General features: G+C 37.7%; 6 protein-coding genes across 7 annotated transcripts in view; 5 read left to right on the forward strand and 1 right to left on the reverse strand.

Moving 5' to 3' along the window:
* The window catches only part of LOC117603626 (U-scoloptoxin(05)-Sm1a), a 53599-nt gene extending 51058 nt beyond the window's left edge, over positions 1–2541 (reverse strand). Inside the window, exon 1 of the mRNA XM_034322953.2 lies at positions 1987–2541. Coding sequence (XP_034178844.1) covers positions 1987–2047 — 61 coding nt within the window. The 5' untranslated portion in view covers positions 2048–2541. The remainder of the gene's footprint in view (positions 1–1986) is intronic.
* Positions 2542–6337: 3796 nt separating this feature from the next.
* Positions 6338–8005, forward strand: Ublcp1 (Ubiquitin-like domain-containing C-terminal domain phosphatase 1). The gene is made up of 2 exons (XM_034322952.2): positions 6338–6699; positions 6918–8005. The coding sequence occupies exons 1-2, from the start codon at positions 6540–6542 to the stop codon at positions 7754–7756; spliced, it is 999 nt and encodes a 332-aa protein (XP_034178843.1). The 5' UTR covers positions 6338–6539; the 3' UTR covers positions 7757–8005.
* A 318-nt stretch (positions 8006–8323) lies between these two features.
* Positions 8324–15814, forward strand: sp3 (phosphatidylinositide phosphatase spermathreecae). 2 transcript variants are annotated; one of them, XM_034322948.2, is made up of 13 exons: positions 8324–8526; positions 8921–9297; positions 9364–9627; positions 9698–9852; positions 9924–10096; positions 10157–10349; positions 10423–10750; positions 10861–10931; positions 11245–11469; positions 11800–12021; positions 12096–12409; positions 12471–12680; positions 12756–15814. In XM_034322948.2, exons 1-13 carry the CDS (start codon positions 8430–8432, stop codon positions 13724–13726), a joined length of 3600 nt encoding a protein of 1199 aa, XP_034178839.1. In that variant the 5' UTR covers positions 8324–8429; the 3' UTR covers positions 13727–15814. The 2 variants fall into 2 exon arrangements, with proteins under 2 accessions (XP_034178839.1, XP_034178840.1); XM_034322949.2 differs by lacking the exon at positions 11245–11469 and having other exon boundaries at positions 12756–15813.
* Positions 15815–16081: 267 nt separating this feature from the next.
* LOC117603622 (rRNA N(6)-adenosine-methyltransferase ZCCHC4) lies at positions 16082–18199 on the forward strand. The gene is made up of 4 exons (XM_034322950.2): positions 16082–16352; positions 16420–16964; positions 17042–17741; positions 17813–18199. The coding sequence occupies exons 1-4, from the start codon at positions 16304–16306 to the stop codon at positions 18154–18156; spliced, it is 1638 nt and encodes a 545-aa protein (XP_034178841.2). The 5' UTR covers positions 16082–16303; the 3' UTR covers positions 18157–18199.
* A 101-nt stretch (positions 18200–18300) lies between these two features.
* On the forward strand, positions 18301–21023 carry HtrA2 (HTRA2-related serine protease). The gene is made up of 7 exons (XM_034322951.2): positions 18301–18715; positions 18796–18919; positions 19000–19086; positions 19170–19364; positions 19431–19581; positions 19647–19815; positions 19880–21023. The coding sequence occupies exons 1-7, from the start codon at positions 18324–18326 to the stop codon at positions 20040–20042; spliced, it is 1281 nt and encodes a 426-aa protein (XP_034178842.1). The 5' UTR covers positions 18301–18323; the 3' UTR covers positions 20043–21023.
* A 1943-nt stretch (positions 21024–22966) lies between these two features.
* Positions 22967–25420, forward strand: LOC143305833 (uncharacterized). The gene is made up of 2 exons (XM_076690961.1): positions 22967–23126; positions 23851–25420. The coding sequence occupies exons 1-2, from the start codon at positions 23016–23018 to the stop codon at positions 25126–25128; spliced, it is 1389 nt and encodes a 462-aa protein (XP_076547076.1). The 5' UTR covers positions 22967–23015; the 3' UTR covers positions 25129–25420.
* The last annotated feature ends 1559 nt before the right edge of the window (positions 25421–26979 follow it).

A 26979-nucleotide genomic window follows, 5' to 3' on the forward strand; every position in this document is an offset into this window, starting at 1 on the left:
TTCTCAGCATGGAATAGTCGTACTTTTCTCTTAAACAGAATATCAGGGCGAAAGTGGTGTCTACTTGTTCGCGATCTTTCTGAACTGACCCCGTACAATGCGACGCTTTAACGCTGACGTTTCTCTTTCTACGCAGCCAGGCAATCAGGTAATGGAGACTCTTGAAAGGCATCGCGTGTGTTATTTTTTTCCCCATCTGTCTTTCTCCCGCACCCCGCGTCCTCGGTCTGCATCTAATAAGGGGATGAATATGAAGTCGCTGCACCCCTACTTCAGCGAACTATGATCCACAGGCCAACACTTCAGGCCAGGAATTTCTCTATTCGGAGAGGTAATAAAGCGATATGACGTCATAAATATGCTGGCTACATCGTCGCGAACCTTTATCACTTTATTACCATCATCGTTTTGGCCCGAGAGACTCTTCCATAGAAATCAGTACCATTAAACACTGATACAATCCCTCTTCCACCCATTTGTAGATATTCCAAATAATATTGTACGTAGTTCTTAAAACTTGATTTGCAAATTTACAAATTAATTTAATATGTTATAAAATATTTGTGCCAATTTTTCGGCTGTTCGCGATCGAGAAATTCCTAGTTTCAGAGCCGTAGCCTGGTTAGTTCGCGTCCCCCTGTCTCTCCCTCTCGCGTTCCAACCCTCCCGATTTCGCAATGTGGGACAGCCGAAAATTTAGTTAGACCCGCCCCTATCCGCTCGCTACGCGACTAATTCGATTAGGCCGTAAACTTCAGCTTGGAAATAATGCTATTCATTAGGGAGCGAACTCGACGATTCGCTGAAGCGTTTCGCGGATCGTCGTGGTCGACGTTTCCAGAGATTATCGCCCTTGTCGATTACAGACTAAGGGAATCCCTTTCGATCGAAACGTTTCCAATAACGTTTCCTGAAGAAAATTTTCGATACATTCACCAACAGCGGTGAAAATTATTTTTATTATACAACGTGATCAGTGTCAACGTTGTTCATTTCGTAAAACAGCGAGCGATTAAGAAGGAAATTTAACTGACGATGATCCTCGGCTGAAAATCAAATTACCCAGCCGACAGGGAATCAATTAATGCACAGTATTTAACAATAATGATAGGCTGATCGAAACGGTTAATGGACCGTAATGGATTATGGACGATTTAATCGAATATCACGGTTGAAAGTGTTACGTACTCGATGCGCATTGTCAATCAATATGTAATAAGTAGCTTTCGAAATATTGATAATAATGGTAATTAGCAGATGATAACTATCGTGACACTGATACCAAAAGGTGTTCATGAATTTCATGGAATTCTTCGGGTAACAAGAATATCTTATTTAACGACGACGTTGGAAATAATTAATGGTCACCGATAGAATTTGCAGAGTTATCAAACACAGGATGCCAAAAGGAATGGTGAATATTTAACCGGTTCGATTTCCGTTCAATATTTACTAACGACTATCAAAATATTGGCCGTCACGTTCTGGCAAACGATCCTTCATTGTTTTAAACAGCACGTCGAACAATGTCCCATTCACATCGCGATAAACATTGAAATATCACGTTAACAGTTATGGTTATATAACAGGATGGTACTTGAAGAACGTCCCTTTTAAATCAAAGGAACTTTTATAAATTTCAATCTTTTTTTTTTTAAATTTAATGTACCTTCAACATTTTAATTGGAGTAAAAACTCACACTGTGTTTTATTATTAAAACTGTAATTTTGTGGAAATGAACATAGAAATTACAGAACACACAAGATTATTCCAAGATCGAAACTCCATTACTTCACCGATTAACGAAAAACTTAACGAACAAAAATCAAAGGCGCCATAGTAACACCAGTGTCCAAGAGAAAAGAAATTAAATGCTTAATCGAAAATCCTTCGAATTGAAACTTTACAAACACCAATGAATTAAACACACTTGAGACCCGCGCCTTCGATCTTCGTTCTCGAGAAACATTTAACAAATCACTCACCGATGCAGACGAAGAGCGCGGCGAAGAAAATCGGCGGGAAAAGCCTCGAGGAGGAAAACATTGTGCCGACCGGTACCGAGCTGGTACTGCGAGAAGAAGTCCGTCAGTTCGTGTCGAGGATACTTCCGGGAGCCAGGAGCCGCCCAGAGGGGCGGGACCAACGAAGCCCCTCCGAAACGAAATAAACAGAAGGAAAAAAGGCACTTTATGGTGCACCGACTTTGAATTTATTTCTCTTTCAATATCTCCTCAATCTTCTTCTCTCTTCCCGCAGAAGAAGATCTCAAGTTTGTCCCGTTGGATCACGAACGATTGCGAGATCCAGGATTCAAAAAAAAAAGAGCGTCTTTCGTGTTTTCCTCAAGATGTGAAATATTCTATTTCTTTTTTCTCTTTTATATTCTTCAACAATTATTCGCACGAGTTTATGTTAGAAATTTTCTTGGTCGGGATGCACGAATTCGATCGCGAGGGACGTTTGATTGCGGTGATACGAAAAGGCGCGTCCTCACGCGTACGTCTGGTGCGGCGTCGCCGTCGGACTGACTTTCTACGTTACGCTGCAGCAGTGGCGACGCGGCGTGACGCGGCGCCGAGAGGTAGAGCGCGTCGCGTCGCGTCGTCGCGCGCGCTTATCATCCGCACCTGTGTAACCCCTATGATTTTCCACAATGTGTGCGTCTATTTTACCCTCGAAATTCGACCTGCTTTCGCGAACTCTAACAGCTGTAACTTCCGGTTTCCCGGCAGGAAAATCGAGAGTGTTAGCCGTCCCTCGTATCGTAACCTCTTTTCAGGAATTTAAATTAATTTCAGTCGCATAGAATGTGTATTCATTCTGTTACTTTCCTTTTTTGTTTTGAATAGATTGTTTAATTATATATATCAGTTACGCCCTCGATAAACTTTCTCTGGTTTCCTACGCTTCAACCACCCACACTAATCCGCTTTTATATTAATTATCAGCAATCCGATAACAGCACAATTATGCAATATTTAACACCGATTTGGGAACACATTATCCGACGAAGTTTTTTAATTATCATTTTATCGGTTTCCAGCAGAGATTTGCCCGTGTATCAGCTTTACGCAGACGCGAATAAAGCGTCCCTTTGTTTCCTGTATCAGTGACGAAATTCCAATGGAATAATTGTGGGGCATAAAAAAAGCATCGAAGTTGTTAATTAAAAAAGTCAACGATGTTATAACGCGTGACATTCTGTCCGGGGTTTGAAGCTTTTCCAAACATTTATTAAATTTCATAACTTCTTTCGAATCGATACATAGATTGATGTTATGAGAATTTAAGAAAAATGAAGGACTTTCAACGGAGGAATTGAATATCATTTCTCCTATGCGGTTAGAAATGGCTTTAATTTTCCTGCATACGTTGATGTCCCGCGTTTACATATCGAGTTGCATCAGCGTTATTGCAGTACGCATTCACGCTGCAGTTATCGGTGGCCAGCGTGAATACACTATGCGCGACTATGCATTATACGCAGGCAACATTGCGCCATCCGGCATCAATCATGGGATTTCCTGCAGGTGAACGTGATCGAAGATTTCTACCTTCGATGCGTATCAATTTGTTATCAATTCCAATCATTTTCTTTTTAGAAAATGGAACTAATCATTAGTTGCATATAAACACTTGCGGTCAACTGTAAATGGTCGAATAATTAAAACGATAGAAAAATATTATTTTCAATATTCTTTTAAAACGACGTTCAATGGAAGAATAGAGGAAGATCAGAAACGAAAATCAGAAAACAAATTAACTGAACAACAATTCAAAATTTGGCTCCCGGATGTGGGAGTGCTCAAGATTTTCAAAAGGTTTTTTTCCATCAGAAAAAATTGAGAAATTAAATTAAATTGTGGAATTTCTACGATACACGTCGAGTTAAAAATTTGTAATTTCATGATATTGTTTGTAAAATACTTGTGTAAGAGAAAATACGAAGCACTCGATCGTTGTGAATCGATGTAGAAGAAGGTCGTTAACGATGAACGATAGATCGAACGTATTTAATGAAAGTTCACTTTTCTCGCAGCCGGCTAATTAACGGATCAGTTGGTTCGCCATGAATATTCCAACGAACGAGAAATATTTTTGCGCGGCACCGGTGACGGAAAGCTCGGTCAATGTTTGAGAACGGACTGTTTGATCAGGCAAATCCGTCGAATTCGGCCTAGCCGATGTAATTAATTCGCGAAAAGACGAAGATACGAGTCTCGTCTACGTTTAGACCGCAAAAATTCTCTGCTTTCTCGCTTGCACGACTCGGCAAACATATGTGCGAGCGGAAATTCAATTGGCACCAAGCCCTTCATGGAACGAAACGACATACCTGTTTCCTGTTACTCATTTTCTTTCGTTAGTTTTATTGAACTCCCTTGCACAATAATTTGTTAATACATCATATTATAATTTAATGAAAACCTTTCTTTATGTTTCAAAATATTTAGCTTCGAAGACATAAATTGAAATGTCGTTTTAATACAGTAATTTCACGTAGAAAAATGATCTGCTTTGCAATGCAAGTACGTTCGTGTTCATTTGAAATAAACAATGATACGCGTTATTATTATTAAATTGATAGTATATTCACTGCGATAATCCTTGCTCTGTGATGCCACCTGATGGTATAATTTAATAGTTATCAACTATTAAACCTATCTACGTTCACAGAGAATCATTCATGGATTAGACACGCTAATTAGCATTAAATCATTCTGCTTAACCCTTTGACTATGGGCCATTTGAACGCTACAGACACGATGTCTGTGCTTCGAGCTATAACAGTAATTGATGATTTGAAGATTTCGAAAATTTTTAGAATTCTAATAAAATTCAAAATAACTGAAAGATGAAAAATTTGCAAGGAAAAATATCAACTTATCAATAACTGTATCATGGATAATTGCTTCTGCTATATTTATTATTTTGATCGAGTCATTGATTGAATAAATTATTAATTACCTTCCACTCGATAACACCCGGCATCAAAATATCTATTAATTAGCTTCGCTCAGCAGCAAATAAATAATGCTATTCTGTACATAATCGTTGCACAGTTGCATCGTATAAACCGGTGTTTACACGTAACGAGGAAAGAAAAGTGAAGAAAGGAGGGAAAATTGGATGAAAAGTAAAAGAGGGGTGATCGATTGGAAGGAAAGGAAAACGCGAGAAAAGTAGGGGATAGTGAATGCAACCGGCACGCTCGATGCTACTTTGAGAGGCTCCTATAGAATTCTACGGCGAAATGCCTCGCAGCATTCCAACAAACAGCAACAGCCCTCGTCCCTTTCTGTCGGTGAACTTATCGCGAGCCCCTATTCTCTCCTTTATTTAACCCCTCCGTTCTGACCCACATGGACGCCGACTTATATCTGCTTCCAATTAAAAGAACGGAATTGGATCGCGTTAAAAAAAGCCGAAAGGAAGCGACGCTGACCCCTCCTCCCTGCCGTTCCTGGATCGAGAGAAAAATCCGTGGCAGAGGGTGGAAGGTTCTTTCAAAGCTGACCGAACCTCTGCCAACCACCCCTTCGACCCTCCACGACCAACTTATCCCTGATTTCTCGCGTACACGATAGATTTTATATTTGTTACACTACTTTGCATCTCGTACAATAGCCTGCTAATTGCAACACCATCCATCGCAACACCGACACCGTGATGCAATTACCGAACACATGGAGCTGGATCAGCAATCGTAATGTTTGAATTACGGAAAGGCTAATGTGTCTACGCGTAAACAGAGACTGTGTCCCCTGTTTGCTAGGCAATTTAGGACATGGACTCGAGGAAGAGAACCTTAAGTGTTCTCTCTGGCAAGAACGGACTCTGTTTAGAAAGCAGATGTACTGACTCGTCTTGCTGTGGGGGATGAGTTACGGGAATTACGAGAGATTTCGTGTTTGCCAGGAATAAACAGTAGCGATATGTATTTGCGATAAAAAGGAATAGAAAAAAATGTAATGTTCGATTAGTAAATTTAGATGATTATATTTTATTTTGGGTCTGATCTTTGGGATATAGGATTAAGTTAACTTATGGAAAGGTACTGATAGAAAAATTTCTGATTCATGGAGATGAAAATATATAGCATTTTTGAATTCCTATTCCTAATTGGCAGACTCCGATTGAAACGCTCTTTTTAAAATAACATCGCCAGAAAAATTATCCTCCTATCGCCATCTAACGATACTTTGATCAAGAAGATAAGCTATGTCGGTATATTATCAACAACATGCTGACAACCTTTTGTACAGTACCGAGAATGGTAGACTTCCTCAGGGAAAATGATCCCGTTTTTCCTAGAGAAGACTACGATGGTAACACTGTATGGAGAACTATTCAGATAAACGCCACCCGAATGAAGAAGTAACTTCACGTTACAATATAGACACAAAGGTGTATTGTGTATTACGATTATTGACGGTATTATAGTGTACGTTCACTATACAATGTGATTGTACACGCTCGTGTATTTTGCATTATCTATCGTGTGGTGTCGCATCATTGTATTTTTGAAACAAAAATGGAGAATGTAGGGAAGATTACCCTAGTATGGGGTAGACAAAAGATCGAAATCCCAGATGTAAATCTTGGCGATACCGTGCGAGGTCTGAAAGAACGAATACACAAGGAAACTGGCATACTTCCGGAACGTCAGAAATTACTGAACCTGAAAACCAAAGGTTATGTTTTGAACTGTTTTCACCGTCTTTTCACTTCTTATTTTCTTTTCTAGCATAACTTGGACACTTGTCTTGTTGCTGATTCATACTAGAATTACGTTTGAGCAACGTTTTTTTTTTCTTAAATCTGTTTCTTTAAGAGACTTGTTAGACTTAGCATCTCTTAACAGAATCAGTTAAAGTCCCTGAAGTGTCTATAGTATCTTTCTTTTCACCAGACAAAGCATCACAAGATGAGGAGATCTTAAGGAACTTGGGCATGAAGCCTGGCTTTAAGCTTATGTTGATGGGTTCTCGCGAGGAGGACATTGCAGAAGCTTGTCACGCACCGAAGGATATGCCTGATGTGATCAATGATTTCAAGGTGGAAGAGGAAGAAATAGAAATTGAGAATGTAAAAATATGTATGTTTCAAATCCAATGTAGAATCAATTACTACAAATTCGTAGAATTGAATCCATTCAGAGAAGGAAAGAAACTATTGGTACTTGACATAGACTATACAATTTTTGACCACAAGTCAACAGCAGAAACTGGTGCAGAATTAATGCGGCCTTTCCTCCACCAGTTTCTGACATTGGCTTATCCCTATTATGACATTGTAATTTGGTCTGCAACCAGTATGAAATGGATCAATGAAAAGATGAAAGTGCTTGGGGTCTCTAACAACCCTTATTACAAAATAGCATGTCATCTTGATTCAAATGCTATGATCAATGTTCATACATCAAAGTATGGTACAATCACAGCAAAACCTCTTGCCATTATATGGGGAAAATATAAACAATTCTCTGCTAAAAACACAATAATGTTCGACGACATTAGGAGAAATTTCATCATGAATCCACAGTCAGGACTAAAAATAAAACCATTCAGGCATGCACACATCACCAGAAGAAAAGACAAGGAGCTATTGAAACTATCTCAGTATTTAAGACTAATAGCTAAGGTTGATGACTTTGAAACTCTGAATCACAGAAAATGGCAAGAATACATAATTGATAAGACTAAAGAAGAAAAAAGAAATAGGGAAGAAAGTGAAGGACGAAGCGAGTAAATTTTTTTTTCACAGTGTTAAATATTTGTTAAATTTTATCAATTCTTTCCACTTATGAGGACAAATCTAAAGTTCATCATCAACTATCATAACTATATCGAAATTCTCTACAAAGAAGAACATGTAAAAAAGAATACATCTTTCAAATATTCTTCCATGATTAATACACAATAATATTAATGATAATGTTAACTAATCATTATTCGCATATTTTCACACGCTTCTTTGTATGTATGATGTACTTATCAGTTATATTGTGAAACATATACAAAGTATGTAATCACAAATTATCGAAATAAAATCTTATGTATTTCAAGTAATCATGTGTTTGCTTCCCTTTCCCAAATATTCATTTTTTCCAATGTAACAATTAAAAAAAAAAGATAGGGGTACGAAACATGTAGGGTATATTTAAAATTGCAGTTTTATCATGTATCGAATGGAACCTTTATGGGTTAAAAAAGAATTAATATCAAAATGTACATGTATAATTAATTTTCTATCTGATCGCCATCTACTCTTTGATCGAAAGTATAGTCAGCAAAACCCAGTTCATTGTTAGTTTCATGTACGAGCAAGATGGCGAAGTGTCCGTCATAGGCGGACGTTCGTTAAAAGAGTTGACGTTACTCATGCTGCGTAGAAATCATTGTTTCTCGGAAAAATTGAAAGCATGGAATTGTTCCGTACTGACACTCATTTCATTTTCGTGAAAGAAAGGCATAGCCTGTGGTGTGACAAGTTCTCGGGAGAATTCTCTGCTAAATCGGGTGGGTACACAGAAGCGTTTGACAAATGCACACAAAGCCGTGTCAAATATGTTACATGTTACGATTCTTTGTTCGGATTTTTAAATTTCTGAATTCTCTAAAAATTATAATCTAGACATTGTTGCGTTGCTTTATTTCATAAATCCAGTTTCTTTTCTCGGTAACGTTTTATACTTTAGAAATGTTATATTAGCTCGTAATTAAATTACCTGTTATTAAAAATAATATAAGCTGAGGGAATACCTTGAATGGTAGTTGGTTGCATATAGTTTAGCAATAGCTATAGTTCATGAATTATGTAAATATGTGAAAGTCATATAATCAAGAATTAGATTGTATGGTTTAGAATTTTTATGATTTTCTAAGGTATTATTAGTTGCAAATTATTTTACAGATTGGGAATGGGCTTCCCCAAAAGATTTAGAATGTCTTGGAGTGTTTTATGGAATAGTTGGCAAAATAGAACAGCCATCTGTTCTGGAACCTCGTTTAATGTTGATCAAAGAAATCTCACCAGCTGGAGAATTATATGGAGGCCACATTGTATACAAGATTAAATCTATTGCATTTTTGCACATTGGCACAGAAAATAATGATATTGGACTTTTGCCATGCAAGAAACATCAGAATTTACCAAAGAAAAAAAGCCAGGGTGGCTTATTTGATGGACCACAGAAAGCAGCTTTTGCTAAAACATGGGGTACCATTAAAAGTGCAACAAGTACCATCAAAAATACCACTCAACAAGCTGCTGCACTTGCAACATCTCAGGTAACAAATGCCAAAAGAATGGAATCAATAAAAGAAATCTTATGATACTAACAAAAATGTTTATAGGTAAAATCTACAGTAACTAAGAAAAACATTCTTAAAGACAAGGAAAGATTTGAAAAGAGAATTCTGGAAGAATTGTGCAAAATTTTTACAGAAACAGATTCCTTTTATTTTTGTCAAACTGGTGACATTACTAATAGCCTACAGAGACTTTGCATTGCAGAACAACAGAAAAATGAAGAAGAATTAAATAAACCACTTTGGCAAAGAGTAGATGACAGATTTTTCTGGAATAAACATATGCTACAAGATATAATCAATTTGAAAGTTAGGAACTTTCTAAATTACATTCATCTTATAACATACATGTTACTGAGGAAGTATTTTATTTTTGTAGACAGACAAAGCAACTTGTTGGATATTGCCAGTTATTCAAGGATATGTGCAAATAGAGAAATGCAAAGTAGAAGTGGGTATTGATGATCAGCCTCAACATGAAACCTTTAACTTAGCTATTATATCAAGGAGAAGCAGATTTCGTGCGGGCACGAGGTAACTATTTTTATGCATATTTATTTTACTAGTCTACTCATATGGACAAATATTTTTCTATTATCATAAAGATATAAAAGACGAGGTGTCGATGACGAAGGAAAATGCGCAAATTATGTAGAAACAGAACAACTAGTTTGGTACCATGATCACCAAGTATCTTTTGTACAAGTAAGAGGCAGTGTACCTGTATATTGGTCTCAACCTGGTTACAAATACAAGCCTCCACCGCGTATTGATAAAGGTAATTGATTGATAATCTTCCCATCGAAATTCATTGTATAAATATTTTATAACATTTCAGATGAAGCAGAGACACAAGTTGCATTTGAAAAACACTTCAGCGAAGAACTTGCTTTGTACGGACCGATTTGCATTGTCAATCTCGTAGAGCAAACCGGGAAGGAGAAGATCATTTGGGAAACTTACAGTAATCATGTTCTTAATTACAATCATCCCGACATAACGTACACGAGTTTTGATTTCCACGAGTATTGGTAAGCATCCGGGCAAGGTTTGACCAAATTGAATGTTGAATTTTTGCTAAATGTTCTTTTCTATCTAACACAGTCGAGGAATGCATTTTGAAAACGTGTCTATTCTGGTCAATGCGTTAGCTACAGTATTGACAGACACGAAGTATTGTTGGCGCGATAAGCAAGGCACAATTTGCATGCAGAAGGGAGTGTTTCGGGTGAATTGCATAGATTGTTTAGATAGAACGAACGTGGTACAAACCGCTTTGGGTAAAGCTGTCATGGAAATGCAGTTTTCGAAGCTAGGTCTAATACCGCCAGACGGAACGTTACCGACAAATATCAGACAAACGTTTCAATTACTTTGGGCCAATAATGGCGATATTATCAGTAAACAGTATGCTGGTACAAACGCTCTGAAGGTTCGTACTTTGTACCAAATTGGATTATTCCATCAACTTAAAAATAACCTTACGAGCAAATTTTATTAGAACCCTGAATCTTCTGTCATACGGTTTCTTATTGCTTATAGGGAGATTATACAAGAACAGGGGAAAGAAAATTTACTGGTTTAATGAAAGATGGCATGAATTCTGCGAACAGGTACAATTGGACAGCAATTAAAACACGTGTCCCACAATACCATAGAACACTACTCTCATTCGCATATCCTTCACGATACATTACTTCATTATTATCGTTCATTATTCAAACCATTTCGCGAAATTATCTTTTTTGAACATTGTAGTTGTTTCTTGAAGACGATTAAATTGTTACGCGTTATTCGTACCGTCATGAATACCAAGAACCATCATTCAGTAGTATTTTTTTCTTTTATAATTTACAATTACTACTTGAATAATGATATCTCTGTACATACGTAAGTCCCTGACACTATCCTTTCATTTTCCCATAGATATTTTCAACAACACTTTATGGATGACATACGTCAAGCGGCAATAGATACCATGCTAGGGAATCCTAACGACGTTAATCAACTGAATACCGATTGGTCGCACTATTTACGCATCTTAGATTATTGCTGCGTTGAGTTGATACCCGCGAAACCACCAAATATAGAGCTTCAACTAGCTACTTATCCTGACTTTCTTTATGCCAGTGCTATGTATAATTTAGCAAGGTTCGTTCTTGGTTGCGTCTTTAAATTTTTCAAATCATCAAGACGCAAATAAACTTATTCTTTATTTATGTATCAAATAAACAGCAGGATAACAGAACTACGACTTCGTTTATTACAATCAATCTGATTTCGCTTTGCACGAGGAAGTTTCAGTTGCATGATAGGCGCTTGACTTACAATTTGAATTTAATCCTGAGAAAAATAAACCCCAATTTACTCTTACCCCTTTATCTTTACTACTATCACTACTTCTATCTCTTCTCTTTTTATTTCTTCGTCATTATAAGTTCAATGAAAACATTCAGAAGATTTCTATTTCTTTTCTTCCAGATACTATTTGAATCGTTTCAAAGATGTTTATAGGCAAGCTACAATTGATATGATGTTAGGGAACGCTGTAAGCGAGGAAGTATTTCTAGAGCGTACCGAAGAGGAAGACAACGCTGCTACAGCTGTTCATGTGAAACTGTTGATAGAGGATTGCAAGAAACTACTTATACCTGACCCTGAAGTTATTTTAGGCAGTTGGGGTCTTATAGATGCTGATCCTGTGTACGTTACATATTTAAATTTTCAGTTCTCACATGAAAATAGCTGCCTTCTTGTAAACGAATAATTTTCAACAGAACTGGTGATCCAACAGAAACAGAGATGGACACTATTTTAATATTGACACGCGACAGTTACTATATCGCTGACTACGATGACCAGATTGATAAAGTAACAAACTACCAAAGAGTTCCACTTGAAGACATCATATTGATTGAATTTGGCCAGCCAGAAAGTTCAGTCTCGCTCTTTAAAAATAAGCATTTCTACTGCATTAGAATAAATTATAAGATGGCCAACGAGTACGGCTATTTTCACATGTTTCGCAGTACAAACTTACGGTTTTTCAACAACATGGCCGTTGTTGTGAAAACCGAAGAGGAAAGTATAGGTATGACAGCTTGATGGATTTCTACTTGTTGAGCAGTGATAATCAAAGACATATATTTCAGAGTCCTTAAAAGCAATCTGCGAGGCTATTTCTGTAGCGATGGAAATAGCTGGCTTACCAAAGATTACCATAGCAATGAACGTCACGTTAGATAGACGAAAGAGTAAGTTAGTGAACAGTAGAGGATCTACTGGTCTACTGGATATATCATCCTTTCCGGAGTTGACCAGAAACGTTTCAGAGACTCAATTACTAGCTCTTAAAAGCGCAGGTATGATACTTTTAGAAGAATTAATGTTCGCTTGTGATTCAAGGGAATAATCTGTAAAATATTGTGCGATTGCAGGAACAAAAGCTTTAAGCAACATGTCTGAGCAATTTAGCAAATTAAATAAGTTAAGTCATAGCTTTAGTGCCAGGAAACCGATCGACTTAGCTAGAAGCATCGGAAGGAAGACTGAGACCTCATCGAAGCCTACTTTTACCGTTGGAAATAGAGACATTTCTGGGAAAGTACAAGGAAAACACCATAGCAGTAGTAGCAGTAGCGACGATGAAGATACAAAGATTTCAACTGTTCCTTTAGAGAAACCAGAAAATTTCCGTCACGATAAGAATTTGATGGAAGCTTACACTCCATCCATTGGTATCATAATGGGTGTGAAAAATTCTGATGTAATGAAGAACGACAATGACACCAATGATCAAAATTTATCGTTAAGACCAAATAAATTGTCTGAACAGTGTTCCATTGGAGAAGCACTGGCGGTTCCACAGCCTGGCTCTGGAACCAGCACTCTGAGTGCTTCTCCGCAAAGGACTGTGGCAACAACGCCGGAAATAAACGTGACTGGACCTTTAATCGAGGATAAGGAGAAATTAATTCCACCAACGACACTGAATCTTTCCAAGAATATTAGTCATTCAACTGGAGAAGTTGATAGCAAAATAATACTCAGCAGTATGGACGGTAACACGTTGCAAACTGATAGCAGGATGCAAGATAAGAAGAGGTCAACGTCCGAGCAAGATTTAACTCTGAACATCACATCATCTCAGAGTGAATCTGCTTTGAAATCTATTAAGACCAATCTTACTAATGTTACAAGTCCAGTGGCAACTACTGCCAAGGATATTCTATCGCCTTTCTCGAAATTCGCCAAAGGCATGCAAAATTTAGGGGCAAATTTAGATCCTAGAAAATTAAAGTCAGGGCAGGTAGGATTGTTGAAGAATCTCTCGGATCATCACATGGAACAACGTCAGAAGTTGGAAGAGAAATGGGGTTCGTGTCAATCTAAACTTATTGCTTTATAAAGTTTTTGAGGATAGTTTACAATCTATATGTGTCTGATAGAGTGATCATAATACACTGTTAAGGAGTACACAGCGAAAGCCAAACGATTCAAACACGAGTGCATTAGGTAGTATATATAGATATGAGGATAAGAGTTTCCAACTGAACTTTATATTTAGCATTTTCCCGAGCATAGCGTTATAAGAGAATCATGTTTTCTTTTTATTATAATCTCAGTGCACACGTCTTTAAAACTATTTTATTAATTTCAACTTGAATTACTGCCAACATGCTAAAATATTGCATAAAGAAGAGAGTTTTAAGAATCTTCTCTATTGAAAATTACTTCTCAAAAGTACAATGTGGTCAATACTCAATCTACAGAAATCTATTTGGTGTGTCTATTTACAAATTTTCTATTATTCTACATGGAGAAAAAATGATCAGCTCTTGGCGCCTAAACGAACTTAAAAATGCTTTCGGCGTATTTATACAAAAGTTTCTCATCGCGACAGCCTTTGTATGGATTTTACGAAACAAGAATCTTAGTATTGCATTTAGATGCTAGATACCGTAATGGTGAATTTACCAAAACCAAATGTATGCTTTGTACGATGAAATTTAAACCTGGCATTCTTTGAAAGCTTCAGTGCTTGCTGCATAATCAAATTTTCTTAATTATTTTATTTACATGTAATATAAGTTATAATTATCATTTTTCCTATAAACGTTTAGATCAATGTGTATTTGTATATTTATAAATACGACGCTGAAAATCTATTTATGCAGCAAGTTCAATTACAGAAGCTTTGTAGTCAATTATGTATATATAAAAAAAATGATTTTAATGTAGTTTAATGAATAATTGCTAATTAATGTGAAAGTATGATGGCAAGATGAGAAAGGGAAACGTTTGTTTTTAGATATGTGTACAACATGCAAATTAGTATTGATAATTCTTAGTGAGATATATATCTAGAAATTGGAGAGCAAAAAGTTAGCAAATGAATCTTAAGAACTACTGTAATATGAAAGCTGATATAAGTTTGAGAGTTATTTTGGATATATGTACGACACAAACGTGCTTTGTTCGAAATGTTATATTCCTTTTCATATTGAATTCCAATTGAAACATATAAGTGATTCCATAAAAACAGACAAAAAAAAAACACAGTATTCATACAAATGCATAGTTGCAGTATTATGTATATTATATTTAACTGAATATATTTAAAAAATTGTGTATATGCAATATGCATCTAAATTATGAAAAAAAAAAAAAAATACACATTGTTATTTAATATTCTATGTATAACGATTTAGACCAAACAATATGAATTATGATTTTATATAGATAGTTAATCTCTTGTATATATCAGTAATTTAACTTTAATTATAGTGCTCTAAATATTTCATAGCTGCACAGACACATGGTAGAATTATTACAAGTAAGGTTTTTAGTGAATGTTTTTTCCAATTGCAAATGGATAGTCTGTGATATAATCTAGCAGAATAAACACAGCCTGAATAACAAAAATAAGAAAAAAAAAAGAGGTGTGTTAATTCTGTAGATCGTTTAGAAATGCTTTAAAGTACACAAAAGATAAAGTTGTTTTCACTGCGTTAGTAAAATTTATTACAAGAGATTTACGTTTGTCCATTCATTCTAGGTAAATTAGCTTATTTTTTTAATGTAATTTTAACAACTTGTGAAATATTTATTTATTGATACAGTATTATGGCTATTGTTAAAAAAAAAATGGAATCTATATTTTTGTTCCTTTTTTCATATTAAGATATTGTATGGTCCAATTAAAGTTGAACACTCGAATATTATAATATATATATTATTATCTGTATTTTTACAATAGCACATTCTAAACAATCATGACAAACAACGCACGAAAATGTTTAATAGCCTGTAGAGGCTTAAATTGCCTTATATATTAGCAGTTACATTTTTGAAAACATATGTATACATGTGATAAAGCAAGCAACATAGCAATTGTAGAAAAGATAAAGTTATAATAAAATGCAATGAACTAAATTTAAGGCATTTGTATTTTATCCCAATGAAGTTCTGTTTTATATCGAAGTTTGGCAAAGATGGGGGTGTAAGTTCAGAAGAAGTAAAGAAGAGTAATTTATATCTTTTGATTAGGTACTAAAATTATTGTTAGTATAAACAATTATTACTTACATAGAAACACCAGTTCTGTATTGATTCAATTTCGACCCAACAGCAAGTTAATTATCACAATTATCACAGAAAACTACTCAAAACGCGGGACTAACAATATCTCTCACTATTCAAACTCGTTTTAATAGCAATGTTCGATACTTTCAGATACTATCGATTATTGTAAATGGCGGTCGTATCGTGAGAACTTTCGAACAACTTCACATCGATAGAACAAGCACGCGGTATATTTTGTACCCGTAAATGTTTTAAGCATGTGTGAAGTAGTTATTTTCACAAATGAATATCCTATTAAATGGAAAATAACAAACTTCAATAACGATGTTTAATCCTTTATAGATAACTAATATTGACGTAACTAATTAGTCAATAATTTTCTTTTTATTTACTATCAAACATGGAGTGTATTTGGTCTGACCCTAGTAAACATCCTCAATGTCCACATGGTAATTTTATATAGAAGAACCTTTTATATTGTTGTAAAATGATGTAAAAAACGTTAAATTTTTCTAGGACCAACTTTGTTATTTGGTAAATACGAGAGTAATGAATTGAAGAAATTTTATATATGCTCGGCATGTCGCGATAGAAAAACATGCACATTTTATTTAAAAGAAGGAGACGAATTATCAAAAGATGAGAGAATAAAATGGGAACAAAAAAGAAAAGAATACGTTTCTCGATATAATCATAGATCGTTATATATACGTTTTAATGAAGTAATTTCTGTACCACAAGAACAAAGGTGTTATTGTTATACCTGTGAGCTATTAATATGCAAAAATGAAGAAAATAAACATAAAGACCATGAAATAAAGGAGGGTCTTACAGATTACCAGCTGAAGCATCCAACAGAAATTTTAAAACCTTTAACAGACTCTAGACAAGAAGCTCAATATTTTTTTACAAAGAAATCAACAGAAGATATAGTTAATATTCTTTTAAAACTTGGTGCCAAGCAAGTTCTTTGCATTTGTGCACCAAAAATTCATGAATATATTTCAGAGAAATACGAAAATACAATGTCCTCCCTTTTATTAGATTTTGATGGAAGATTTGTAAGTTTAAAGAGCTTCTAAAAATTTCTAACAAATTACTGAAAACTAATACTATCTTATGTTTTGGTTATTTGCAGCACAATTTCTTTGGACCATTAAATTATTGTTGGTATAATTTATTGAACAATCATTTCTTTAATAAAGGTGCTACTTATGTTTTCAAAGACTTTGTTATGCAAAATAAAGGAAGGGGCACATATGTAGTCTGTGATCCCCCATTTGGTAGCAGGGTAGAACCAATATCATGGACTCTGAACAAAATTTCTGACCTTCATAAGAAATGGAATGATATAGAAGATGAAAAGGATTGCTTAAAAATTATGTTCATATTTCCATACTTTATGGAATCCATACTGAAACAAAAGAGTAATCCAGTTGATGTATCCGGAGGCTTGAAGGATTTGAAAATGACAGATTATAAAGTAGCTTATGAGAATCATGCATTATTTGTAACAAATTCTAAGACCACTAAGAAATTATCACCTATTAGGCTGTTTACAAATGTACCACTACATTTAATAGAACTTCCCGAATCAGATGGCTACAAATATTGTAAGAGGTGTCAAAAATGGGTTTCCCAAGAAAACAAACATTGTAAGAAATGTAAAGAATGTACCTCCAAAAATGGTTTAACATATAAACATTGCAATGAATGTAACCGGTGTGTGAAACCTTCTTGGAAACATTGCAAAACTTGTGAAAGATGTTTGGTGGAAAAACATGTATGTGGTCAGAAACCAAAAGTTACAGGAAAATGTTTTAAGTGTAACAAACTTGGTATGACGGTTTTATATTAATAGTAATTGCTATATGATAATGTATAATATAACTCATTGTACTACTTTCAGGACATGTTGCAAAAGATTGCAATACTCATGAAGAGGATTTTTTAAGTAAAATAAAAACTAAGAAAGTTATAAAACGTAAGACTAGCAGTGAAAAAGATGCAGTGAATAACATAAAGAAGAAAAAGTTTAATACTGTACATAAACCTGATGAAGAAGAAAAAGAAACACCTGTAATAACATCAAACAATCAAGTAAAGAAGTTGAAAGAAAAACTAAAGAAGATGACACCACAGCCCAAAGTGAAAACTTTAAAGAAATCTAAACTTTCAACATTAAAGAAGAAAAAGAAGTTAAATATCCAATCAAATGGAATTGTAAAGAAAAATATAAAGAAACAATCATAACTTAGTAATTGAAAATAAACATTATTGTAAAATACGATGTAATATGACGTAATCTTTATTAATGTATGTTCATTTGAAAAAATAGATAATTTTTAAATCGAATGTATTATTGCGTGTCTATTCGTATTCTAACCATACCTGAAAACTCAGTTTGGGTTGAGTCAAAGATGGCTGTTCCCTTAACGCGTTTTTCTTGGAGCGTTTTGAAAAAAAATCAGTTACAGTATAAACAATTATTAGCACTTTCATATCCAGCTCAATTTACGTATTCGTATAGGCATTCTTTTTCACACGAGAAGAATTTTCAAACTTTTGACAATACCGTTAAAAATGTCTTGCTCTGTACCGTTTTCTTCTCCGGTTTTGGTTATATTTTGTATAAATGGAAAGACAATTGTCAGAACCGAGTTAGCAGCTGGATGAATTCTATGTTTACAATACATGCTAAATCAGTTGCTTGGGATGGAAGTAATAACCGGAATAAGTACAATTTCATAGCTGATGTAGTAGAGATCTCAGCTCCTTCGGTAGTTCACATTGAAATTCAGAATAGTAAAACGTAAGTGCAAATGATATGCATAAAGAAAATAAATATTAATAAGAAGACATACTTTCAAGCAATCAATAATGAGAAAACAGGTTTGATATTCCTACAGGGAAACCGTTCAAAATAAGTAATGGATCCGGTTTCATTGTTAAATCTGATGGATTAATATTAACAAATGCTCATGTTGTAACTAATAAGCCTAATACCACTGTTAAGGTAATAAATAGATTCATCTACATCCAAGGAATTTACATCAAAGATATTCTTCTAATAATTATTATATAATCTATTCACAGGTAAGGCTTCATGATGGAAGTAATTATGTTGGTGTGGTAGAGGACATTGATATGCACTGTGATCTTGCAACTGTGCGAATTAATCAGGTTTATATATGTTACATATAATAATATTTATTACTATCTTTGTGTTTCTAGTTTCTGATCATAATTATTTTTTCTTTACATAGACTAATTTGCCAGCAATGAAGCTTGGCAGTTCCCAAAGTCTTAGGCCAGGAGAATTTGTAGTTGCCATTGGATCACCATTAACTTTAAGCAATACAATAACAAGCGGAGTAATAAGTAGTGTACACAGAGATAGTAAAGAACTTGGCCTGTATAACAAGCATATGGGTTATGTCCAAACAGATGCTGCAATCACTGTTAGTGTTCTACAGTTGTGTTAATCTATTTACATTGAACATATTTTAATTACCATTACTTTTTAGTTTGGTAACTCAGGTGGTCCATTAGTTAATTTGGACGGTGAAGCAATTGGGGTAAATGCAATGAAAGTAACATCCGGTATTTCCTTTGCAATACCTATTGATTATGCTAAAGAATTCTTAAAGAAAGCTGATATGCGCAGAAGCAAATCAGGTAACATAATAAACCATAACAAATACGCGATATAATAATAATCTAATTAATAAATATTGCATAAGGTATAAAAACCATGGCAGAAGAATACAAGGCGAAATATATTGGAGTCACGCTGCTTACTCTAACACCCGATCTGTTTTACGAATTGCAAAAGAAATTAAAAGGAATTCCAGATAACATCAGACACGGGGTTCTTATTTACAAAGTAATCGTGGGATCACCGGCTCATCTGTACGTTTCAGAAATTAATTCGTCCTATTCTGATCAACCAAATAACCAAAAATATACGTTCCAGGGGAGGTTTACAACCAGGTGATATTGTTACTCACGTGAACGAGGAACCAGTGATGACTTCTGCCAGCATCTACAAGGCGATAGAAACGTCCAAAGTCTTGAGATTGATAGTGATCAGAGGATATCAAGTGTTACATCTGAGAATCGAGCCAGAAGAACTGTAAATCACCACGCTGTAACGTTGCCGGCATTGAAATTCAAAGTTCAAAACACCATTGACACTATTTACATTTTTGTAGACAAATTTTCTGCTAAGTTTAACGCGTAGGAATAAAATGTCTTAGTCTCACGCAACACAAGTACGCGTTATTGAACAGTGACGGTTGATGTTTCAAATGTCCTTGCGTATGAATAACTTAACGACGAACGAAAAACTCAGCACTATCCGAGAAGATTTATTTCGATCGTTGGACTTATCGAAGGACCGATTATCCCGTCCGGTTTTTCTTTGCTTTTTCCCACCGTCCTGAAGACTAATGTTAGACGGGCTCCTCGTTACGATAGGGAACCTACCGAACACGTGTGCGTGCGTGTGTACGTCGGGTGTGGTCCACCGGCTCGACTGTATTATGTTTATGTTTACGACGCGAGGCGACCTCCGCAAATATGTGGCCGGATCTCAGGGAGCGTAGGTGTGGTTCACGAGACTTCCAGTATCTCTTTTATTTTTTTTTTTAAAGTATTTTACTGTCCGTAAACCCGTGCATCTTGCTGGAATCCTGGTCTACGTTTACACCGGTGCAGTAAGCTGTACGTTGCACGAATACGAGGCATTTTGACATTAACACCCGCAACAATGAGAATAAAAAGTTCGTTGTTGGGTTTCGTTAAGTAGGCGTTAGCTGAAGCTAAAACGCTTATTGTAAAAATTCAGAGGCGAAGACGCGAAGATTACGACGGTGTGAACGTACCTTCAGAAATATTTTCAAGGGTACCATAATACCTCGTTGCACCTTGAGATCCATGAAATAAGACGGTTCGACGATCCTCTCTGTAGGTACTTTGGACATAGAGCTCTGGACTTAACTCGCGTCAACGATAAATTGTAATTAATCTTTTCTAATAAGGAGAGATCGAAGTTGTTAAATTATTGTAAAAGATAATAATTTTTGCAGTTATTTGAATAAATGTAACTTGAAAATCAAGTTAAATCATTTGTAAACAAAAAAAAAGGAGAAGTGGATAGCACGAGGAAGGAAACCCACGGTGGTTCAGGTCGCAATTAATTTAGAAGATGCGTGGAATATACGCATCGGTTACGCGTCGTTCCACGCTTCTTCCAGCGATTATTGCCCATACATTGTCCCACCTTTCGCCTCCTTGTTGTTCCTTTATCGCGGAGGAACGCCTATTCCCTCTGATTATCCACGCTTTCCGCGTGTATCTTCGCCTACGAGGGAACGTTGTCACTTCCTACGTGCGTGGTTAGCCACGCTCGGTAGCTGGAGAACAAACGTGCATCAAGGTGATCGGCCGATGCGATATCTACGAACGGGTAAGACCCAGGATCGCCTACGCGGAGTTACACGTTAACTTTTCACCGGTCAGAAGCGAGGAATCTCCTTAAGGAACAGGGACGTGCTTCGTCTTTTAATGGATCTACCAAGAGCGAAGATCTTACCTTATCGGGTGTGTTTCATGGGAAAAAGAAACATTTTTATGAATCACAAAATAGATTTAGAATTTGTATGATTTAAAATAGATTTGAAATTTGAATAATTATTATAGATTGATATAGTCATTAAAGGCAGACTAGGCGGCCGCCCCCATAAGACGATTTTGCACCTAAGAATGCAAGAAGAGTAATTGATGTAAATGATACTTTTGTATAGTAATTGATACTTTTTTTTATGTCATATATGTGAAGGTACCCTTTTTCGGAGATCGTCTCGGACCCCCGAAATCTCGGGGCCGTCCCTGTTTTGAAATTGCTTTCTTTTGATAAATTGAAATTCTTTCAAGTATACGTACACTTTCAATCTAAAATTCCACAAGGTTGTCGACGGAGCCTTACAGAAACCGCGCTGGCATCCTCCGTGTCCAAGGGACAGTGACAAATTATAATTCCTCCGGAAAGTGAGCAGGATTAAGTTCAGCACGCGACACGCGGCGGTACAATCACTTTTGTTCGATGATTTTTACGAGAAACATGTTCGCGCCCCGACGACTATGTACGTCCGGGTCAGTCGCGTCAAGGACGAGTCGATTTTGTCGCGGCAAGGGGAGGATTCCTGACCGGTGGATAAAAAAGCTGTGGCAGGCGAATAATTTCGCTTGTACACGCGGCGAACGATGCGTTCGATCAAGGTCGGCTCGAATTGTTGCCTGGAAAGGTAACAACGAAACGCAATCACCACTTCCATTGTATCAAAGGATCTATCGATCCTGCGGTAAGAAGCGAAATAAAGGGAGGAGTACAAGGCTTATCGCCTTGACGCTAATAAGCGACCAACAGTTGCTGAAGAATAAAGGATGAACCTTAATTTCATGGTCACGCCGTAGAACGCGGTTATATTTCAGGCTAATTAAATTAATATTGTACTGTGACATGAATAAAGAGATATATTTAAATTAATGATTAACTCTGATCGTTCACTGGAAACCTGATACTAATTGAAGATCTACCTACTGTCTTTGATAACAGTGTAATGAAATTAATTGATGGTTAATAAAATTTTTGTATAGGTACATTGGTGTTGAGATAATTGATGACACACCGTGTGCGTCTTATTAAGAAGAATTTAAACGACTTTAATTCAAGATGTTCATTGAAATGATAAAAGTCATTGTACATATCAAAGTACCTTCCAAGACTCTATATCTTCCAACCGGCTACTACCTGGAGACCATCCTCCCATGGTATCCCATACCCTATTACAGAAAACGCGTATCTAGTTCCAGCGTTCACGTGACGCGGTGAAAAAGGAGAAAATCGAGGAAACAGGGAAATAAAACGATTCGGAGAAGAAACGAGCCACGCGAAGGGCGTGGCGAAAGACGATTCTCGCGGATCCCGGATCCAGGGATCGAGGGATCCCGTCGCCGAGTATTCGGTGAACGTATCCGCTTGTCCTTCGACGATTCTGCTGGTTCCTGGTTCGAAGACACCGGTCGCTGGCTCGCTCGTCCCCTCCGCCATGTATATAAGTCAAAACGGGATCGGTAGCAAGGTGCACAGGCCGAACAGTCCTTCGACGAGCAAGGAGGTTCGAGCGGGAATACACACTTATCGTACGATGCAGTCTATGGTGAGTACGATTTATTTCGTATACCCTTTATTCATGACGGGGGAAAAAAAGTGTTCGATGGCGAAGGGTCGATCGTTTCGGATTCCTTCATGATCGAATTTCTAGCTGGAGGGCGAAAGGTTTTACGACGCCTATTCTTCTCTTTTTCGTGGGTTGAATATTCCGAAGTTTTTGATAGACGAAGGATTTTGTATATTATATCGTTGACCGAGGATGACGAGTTAATTATTGGCACTTGACGATCCCTTTTCCCTGTTCCGAGATTCGTCTTAAAATTCAAACTCTGCTCGAAGACTTAGACTTAAACGAAATCAATTCCAAACACTCGGACAACGATCACCTCCGCGAGAGGTGCATCGGAAAAACTGTCCTGGTAGAGATTCGATCGGATTCGAATGGCGCGTTGAAAGTCAAACGAACGCCGGCTGAATACCGGCTCGAAATCAATGCCTCGGAGAACAGAGGGAGTCTTTTCAACCGCTTCTCGATCGCTTCTCTGTATCTCTGGTGGCCAGTGTGGCTGGCCGTTCGTCTCTTATTGGATCGTAAAGAGAGCTGGATCTCAGAGCTCATGCAAGTATAAAACGTCGGTCCTTCTTGAGCGACGAGAAATACCCCTTGCCATAAAATTCGACGATTCGTAGCCACCTTTGGTATCATCCAAGTAGCAATCTCGAAAGGATCCTCGATTTTATTATACGCATACGATATTTTGACTTTTCAGATTCCATTTTTCACGGTTCTGAGCCTGGTCTCGGCCAGCCGCCTGACCCTGCTACCATACGCCTACCTGTCATCACCGTTTCCGGTGTCCCATCACTTCCAGGACACGAGGACAGGCGTGCACGCTTACAGTTACGCGGGTGGTCCATCCGCCAAGGAGGAGATCAAGGACGCTGATGGAGTTCTAAGAGGATCTTACAGCTACATAGACGCGAATGGTATCCTCCAATCTGTCTTCTACGTCGCGGACGACGACGGTTTCCGCGTGGCAGCGACTAATCTACCTACAGACGAGAACGTGGAGGCTGAACAGTCTCACATTCTCCTAGCCAGGAGCGCGGATTCTGAGAAATCGAGTCGCAGAAGGCGCAGCATCGAGGAATCTCCTCAAAATCCTGGCCAGAAGGGCATCAAGGACAACGTCGATCAAGGAACGATCTCGAACTCAGCCCAGAAAGCGACGACAGCCTCCTCGTATCAACAGAACGGATCGCAAGGCGAATCGGATGAGAAACAGCCGATCGTAACGAGGAGCGTGATCCAGCCGGTGATCCTATCCGGCGATATCCCTCTGGCGACCTCGCATCAGAGTCAAGTTCAAGTTCACAGCAATCAGCGTATCGATCTAACGCAGGATAAACCGGTTGAACGTCAGTTGATCCTTTCAGCTCCTGCCATATTGCAAAGTCTTCCAGTACTGACTAGGGTGCCTTCTTACCACGAGAACCGTATCGAACTGCACAAACAATTGGGCATAGAGGGATCCAAGCCTAAGGACGCGGTCAAAATCGACCCTGAACCCATCACCGTCGTCCCATCATCTTCTATCGGTGTTCCATTAACTTCTACGGTCATCGCGAAGGAGAGTGTTCCAGTTCTACCGGTCATCTCGAACGATCCTCTAGCAGTGATCCCAACTGGTCAGCTGGCAAGTTCTTCGGTCACCACGTCGATCTCCAGTCATGGAGTCAGTCAAATTCATGGACCATCCAGGGAAACCATCTCCATTCCAAATTTAATCGCTAAACCTTCCATCCCCGTTGCTACTCTGAGCAAGGCAGTTCCAATCTCTGGGCCTATCATCGGCAAGGAGGTTCTTCCAGTGGTTCCAATCGCTAAAGAAGGTAATCTAGCTACGGCAACGGTAACCACCTCCATTTCCAGCCACGGTGTCAGCCAGATTCATGGGAATTCGAAGATCGAGCCAACGCTGCTAGTCAAAACCACGCCGATCGCACAGATTCATTCCCTTCTCGACGTACCGATTTATCTGCATTAGATCGATGTCATATGGGTTTCTAGGCAGGCTATTACAGGAAACGAACTGATTCGCGAGACGAGCAGAGAAGAGGAAGTGTCTAAGACCGGGATCATTCTTCGAGGGATGTTAACCTCCGGATGATAGGTTGTCCGCGTTAGCGAGAGTGCCGATGATGGATCGAAGTCTTGTTCGTCGATAGCTCGCTGCTTGGTACTTCATTCACTCTTCGTTTCAATCGCTTTATGATCTTTTGTTAAATTATTGCTCATTGTTCGCTCGACAATAAAAACCATTTCGTGTTTATAGAAAATGGATTCTTGTATAATATTCTTGAATTATCCTGTCCAAATTTCAAAGAATTTGCGAATATGCTTTAATGAATAAAATTCGTAGAAATTCCTAATCGAATAAATTGAACTCTAGAATTAAATAAGAAACAAAATAAGCAATTTTCCCTGTGCAACGAGGCGAATAAAAAGCCTATAATCTTGCGGCTTCGCGAGTACACTTTTGCCTATAAACTCTCAAAGAAATTCTGCTCGTTTACAGAGTTTCGCTGGCGAGTTCTCGCTAGCTATTATTATCGTACGCGAAGAAGCCCGGCGAGCAGAGGGAACGGCTATTTTCTTGCCACGACCAGGGTCGTCGACTCGCTAGAAAATGAAGGGAATTCGAGAAAAAAGTCCGGAAAATTATTGCTCCTTCAACGAATATCTTATTCTCGTCGGACGGGACGTCTCGTTTTTCGGAGTATCGAAGTAGGAAGAGAACGAGGGAACGTTTGTCGCGGCTACGACTGTGGGAAAGGGCGCTGGAACCCTTGACCTTGAACGCTATTCAGAACCCCATTATCCGGAATATATTGCGGCATTAAAACGGTCCTCGCGTCCTATCAGAACGTCGGATTAGTCCTCCGTGAGTCTTCCGGCTGTTCCGCGATGAACTTTCAGGATTATTTTCGCCCGGCGCATCCTGCTCGATCTTGCAAAAAAACTTGGAATAAACGGAGAATAGATCTTTGTAAATGCGGCGGGGTTATCGATTTTTTGCCGTCAAGTCGTGTCGTGCTGATCACGCCGACAGCGAACGGCCTTCCGATGAAGCGGGAGAGGCGCGTGAAAGAAAAAGGTCGAAGAATCCGGATCACCTTCCAGCGCGATCAAGTGCACGGCCAGGGTGAAGGAACTCGTGCCAGATGAGCGGCACGATTAGAAGCGGCCCAATGTATCGAGCGTATCTCTTAATACGCGTCGAAGCTCGCGGCCGCGTTTGTTCTCACGCGTGCAAAGATCTCCGCGCCTTTGGAATCTGTTCACGTGGGCGTGTGTAACAAAGGCGTTGAAATCAGTCGAGGATTATCACGATTTTCAAACATTTCTTTCATGCTTCTGGTAGCATTTTCATTTGAAAAGTTTCTTAAAATTTATATTCCACAACAGCTGAGAATTCTTCGCGTTTAAACAAACCGAAAAGTCCTTTACCGTTTTGCGATCAGAGGCGTCGTTCTCGAGATACAAAGGATTAAAAATTAGGCGTCCGACTTCCGGGGTGCCCTGTCCGCGCAGGCGCCTTGGGTCTAAACATAGCACCCCGGAAGCCGAATCTTCAATCGCTTATATCTTGAAAACGAAGCATCGAATTGCAAAATGGTAAAAGACTTTTCGTTTTGTTTGGTTACGAAGAATCTGCAGCTGTAGTGGTGTTTCGTTTTCTTGAAATTTGATTTCTTTGTTTTCTATTAGCGAAAAAATTAGAGTCAATCGAAGATAATTACAAGATGTTCAGTTTAAACAATGAATTTAGAGAATTTCGAAGGGAAAGGAAAGACAGAAGCGGCATTGAGAAGGTTAGCTCGCGTGTCTCCTCGTG

This window comes from Osmia lignaria, chromosome 11 (assembly GCF_051020975.1).
Source record: "Osmia lignaria lignaria isolate PbOS001 chromosome 11, iyOsmLign1, whole genome shotgun sequence".
NCBI classification, from domain to species: Eukaryota; Metazoa; Arthropoda; class Insecta; order Hymenoptera; family Megachilidae; genus Osmia; species Osmia lignaria.

What these genes read in the sequence shown, in the direction of transcription:
- LOC117603622 (XM_034322950.2), top strand. Translation starts at nt 16,304, where the DNA reads ATGGAGTGTATTTGGTCTGACCCTAGTAAACATCCTCAATGTCCACAT. An exon ending in ACATCCTCAATGTCCACATG is followed by an intron (nt 16,353 to 16,419) that starts GTAATTTTATAT and finishes AAATTTTTCTAG; the next exon opens with GACCAACTTTGTTATTTGGT. An exon ending in TAGATTTTGATGGAAGATTT is followed by an intron (nt 16,965 to 17,041) that starts GTAAGTTTAAAG and finishes GGTTATTTGCAG; the next exon opens with CACAATTTCTTTGGACCATT.
- sp3 (XM_034322948.2), top strand. Translation starts at nt 8,430, where the DNA reads ATGGAATTGTTCCGTACTGACACTCATTTCATTTTCGTGAAAGAAAGG. An exon ending in AGATTTCGTGCGGGCACGAG is followed by an intron (nt 9,853 to 9,923) that starts GTAACTATTTTT and finishes ATTATCATAAAG; the next exon opens with ATATAAAAGACGAGGTGTCG. An exon ending in GGCATGAATTCTGCGAACAG is followed by an intron (nt 10,932 to 11,244) that starts GTACAATTGGAC and finishes ATTTTCCCATAG; the next exon opens with ATATTTTCAACAACACTTTA.
- Ublcp1 (XM_034322952.2), top strand. Translation starts at nt 6,540, where the DNA reads ATGGAGAATGTAGGGAAGATTACCCTAGTATGGGGTAGACAAAAGATC. An exon ending in ACTGAACCTGAAAACCAAAG is followed by an intron (nt 6,700 to 6,917) that starts GTTATGTTTTGA and finishes TCTTTTCACCAG; the next exon opens with ACAAAGCATCACAAGATGAG.
- LOC143305833 (XM_076690961.1), top strand. Translation starts at nt 23,016, where the DNA reads ATGTATATAAGTCAAAACGGGATCGGTAGCAAGGTGCACAGGCCGAAC. An exon ending in ATCGTACGATGCAGTCTATG is followed by an intron (nt 23,127 to 23,850) that starts GTGAGTACGATT and finishes TTGACTTTTCAG; the next exon opens with ATTCCATTTTTCACGGTTCT.
- HtrA2 (XM_034322951.2), top strand. Translation starts at nt 18,324, where the DNA reads ATGGCTGTTCCCTTAACGCGTTTTTCTTGGAGCGTTTTGAAAAAAAAT. An exon ending in AGCCTAATACCACTGTTAAG is followed by an intron (nt 18,920 to 18,999) that starts GTAATAAATAGA and finishes ATCTATTCACAG; the next exon opens with GTAAGGCTTCATGATGGAAG. An exon ending in GTGGGATCACCGGCTCATCT is followed by an intron (nt 19,816 to 19,879) that starts GTACGTTTCAGA and finishes TATACGTTCCAG; the next exon opens with GGGAGGTTTACAACCAGGTG.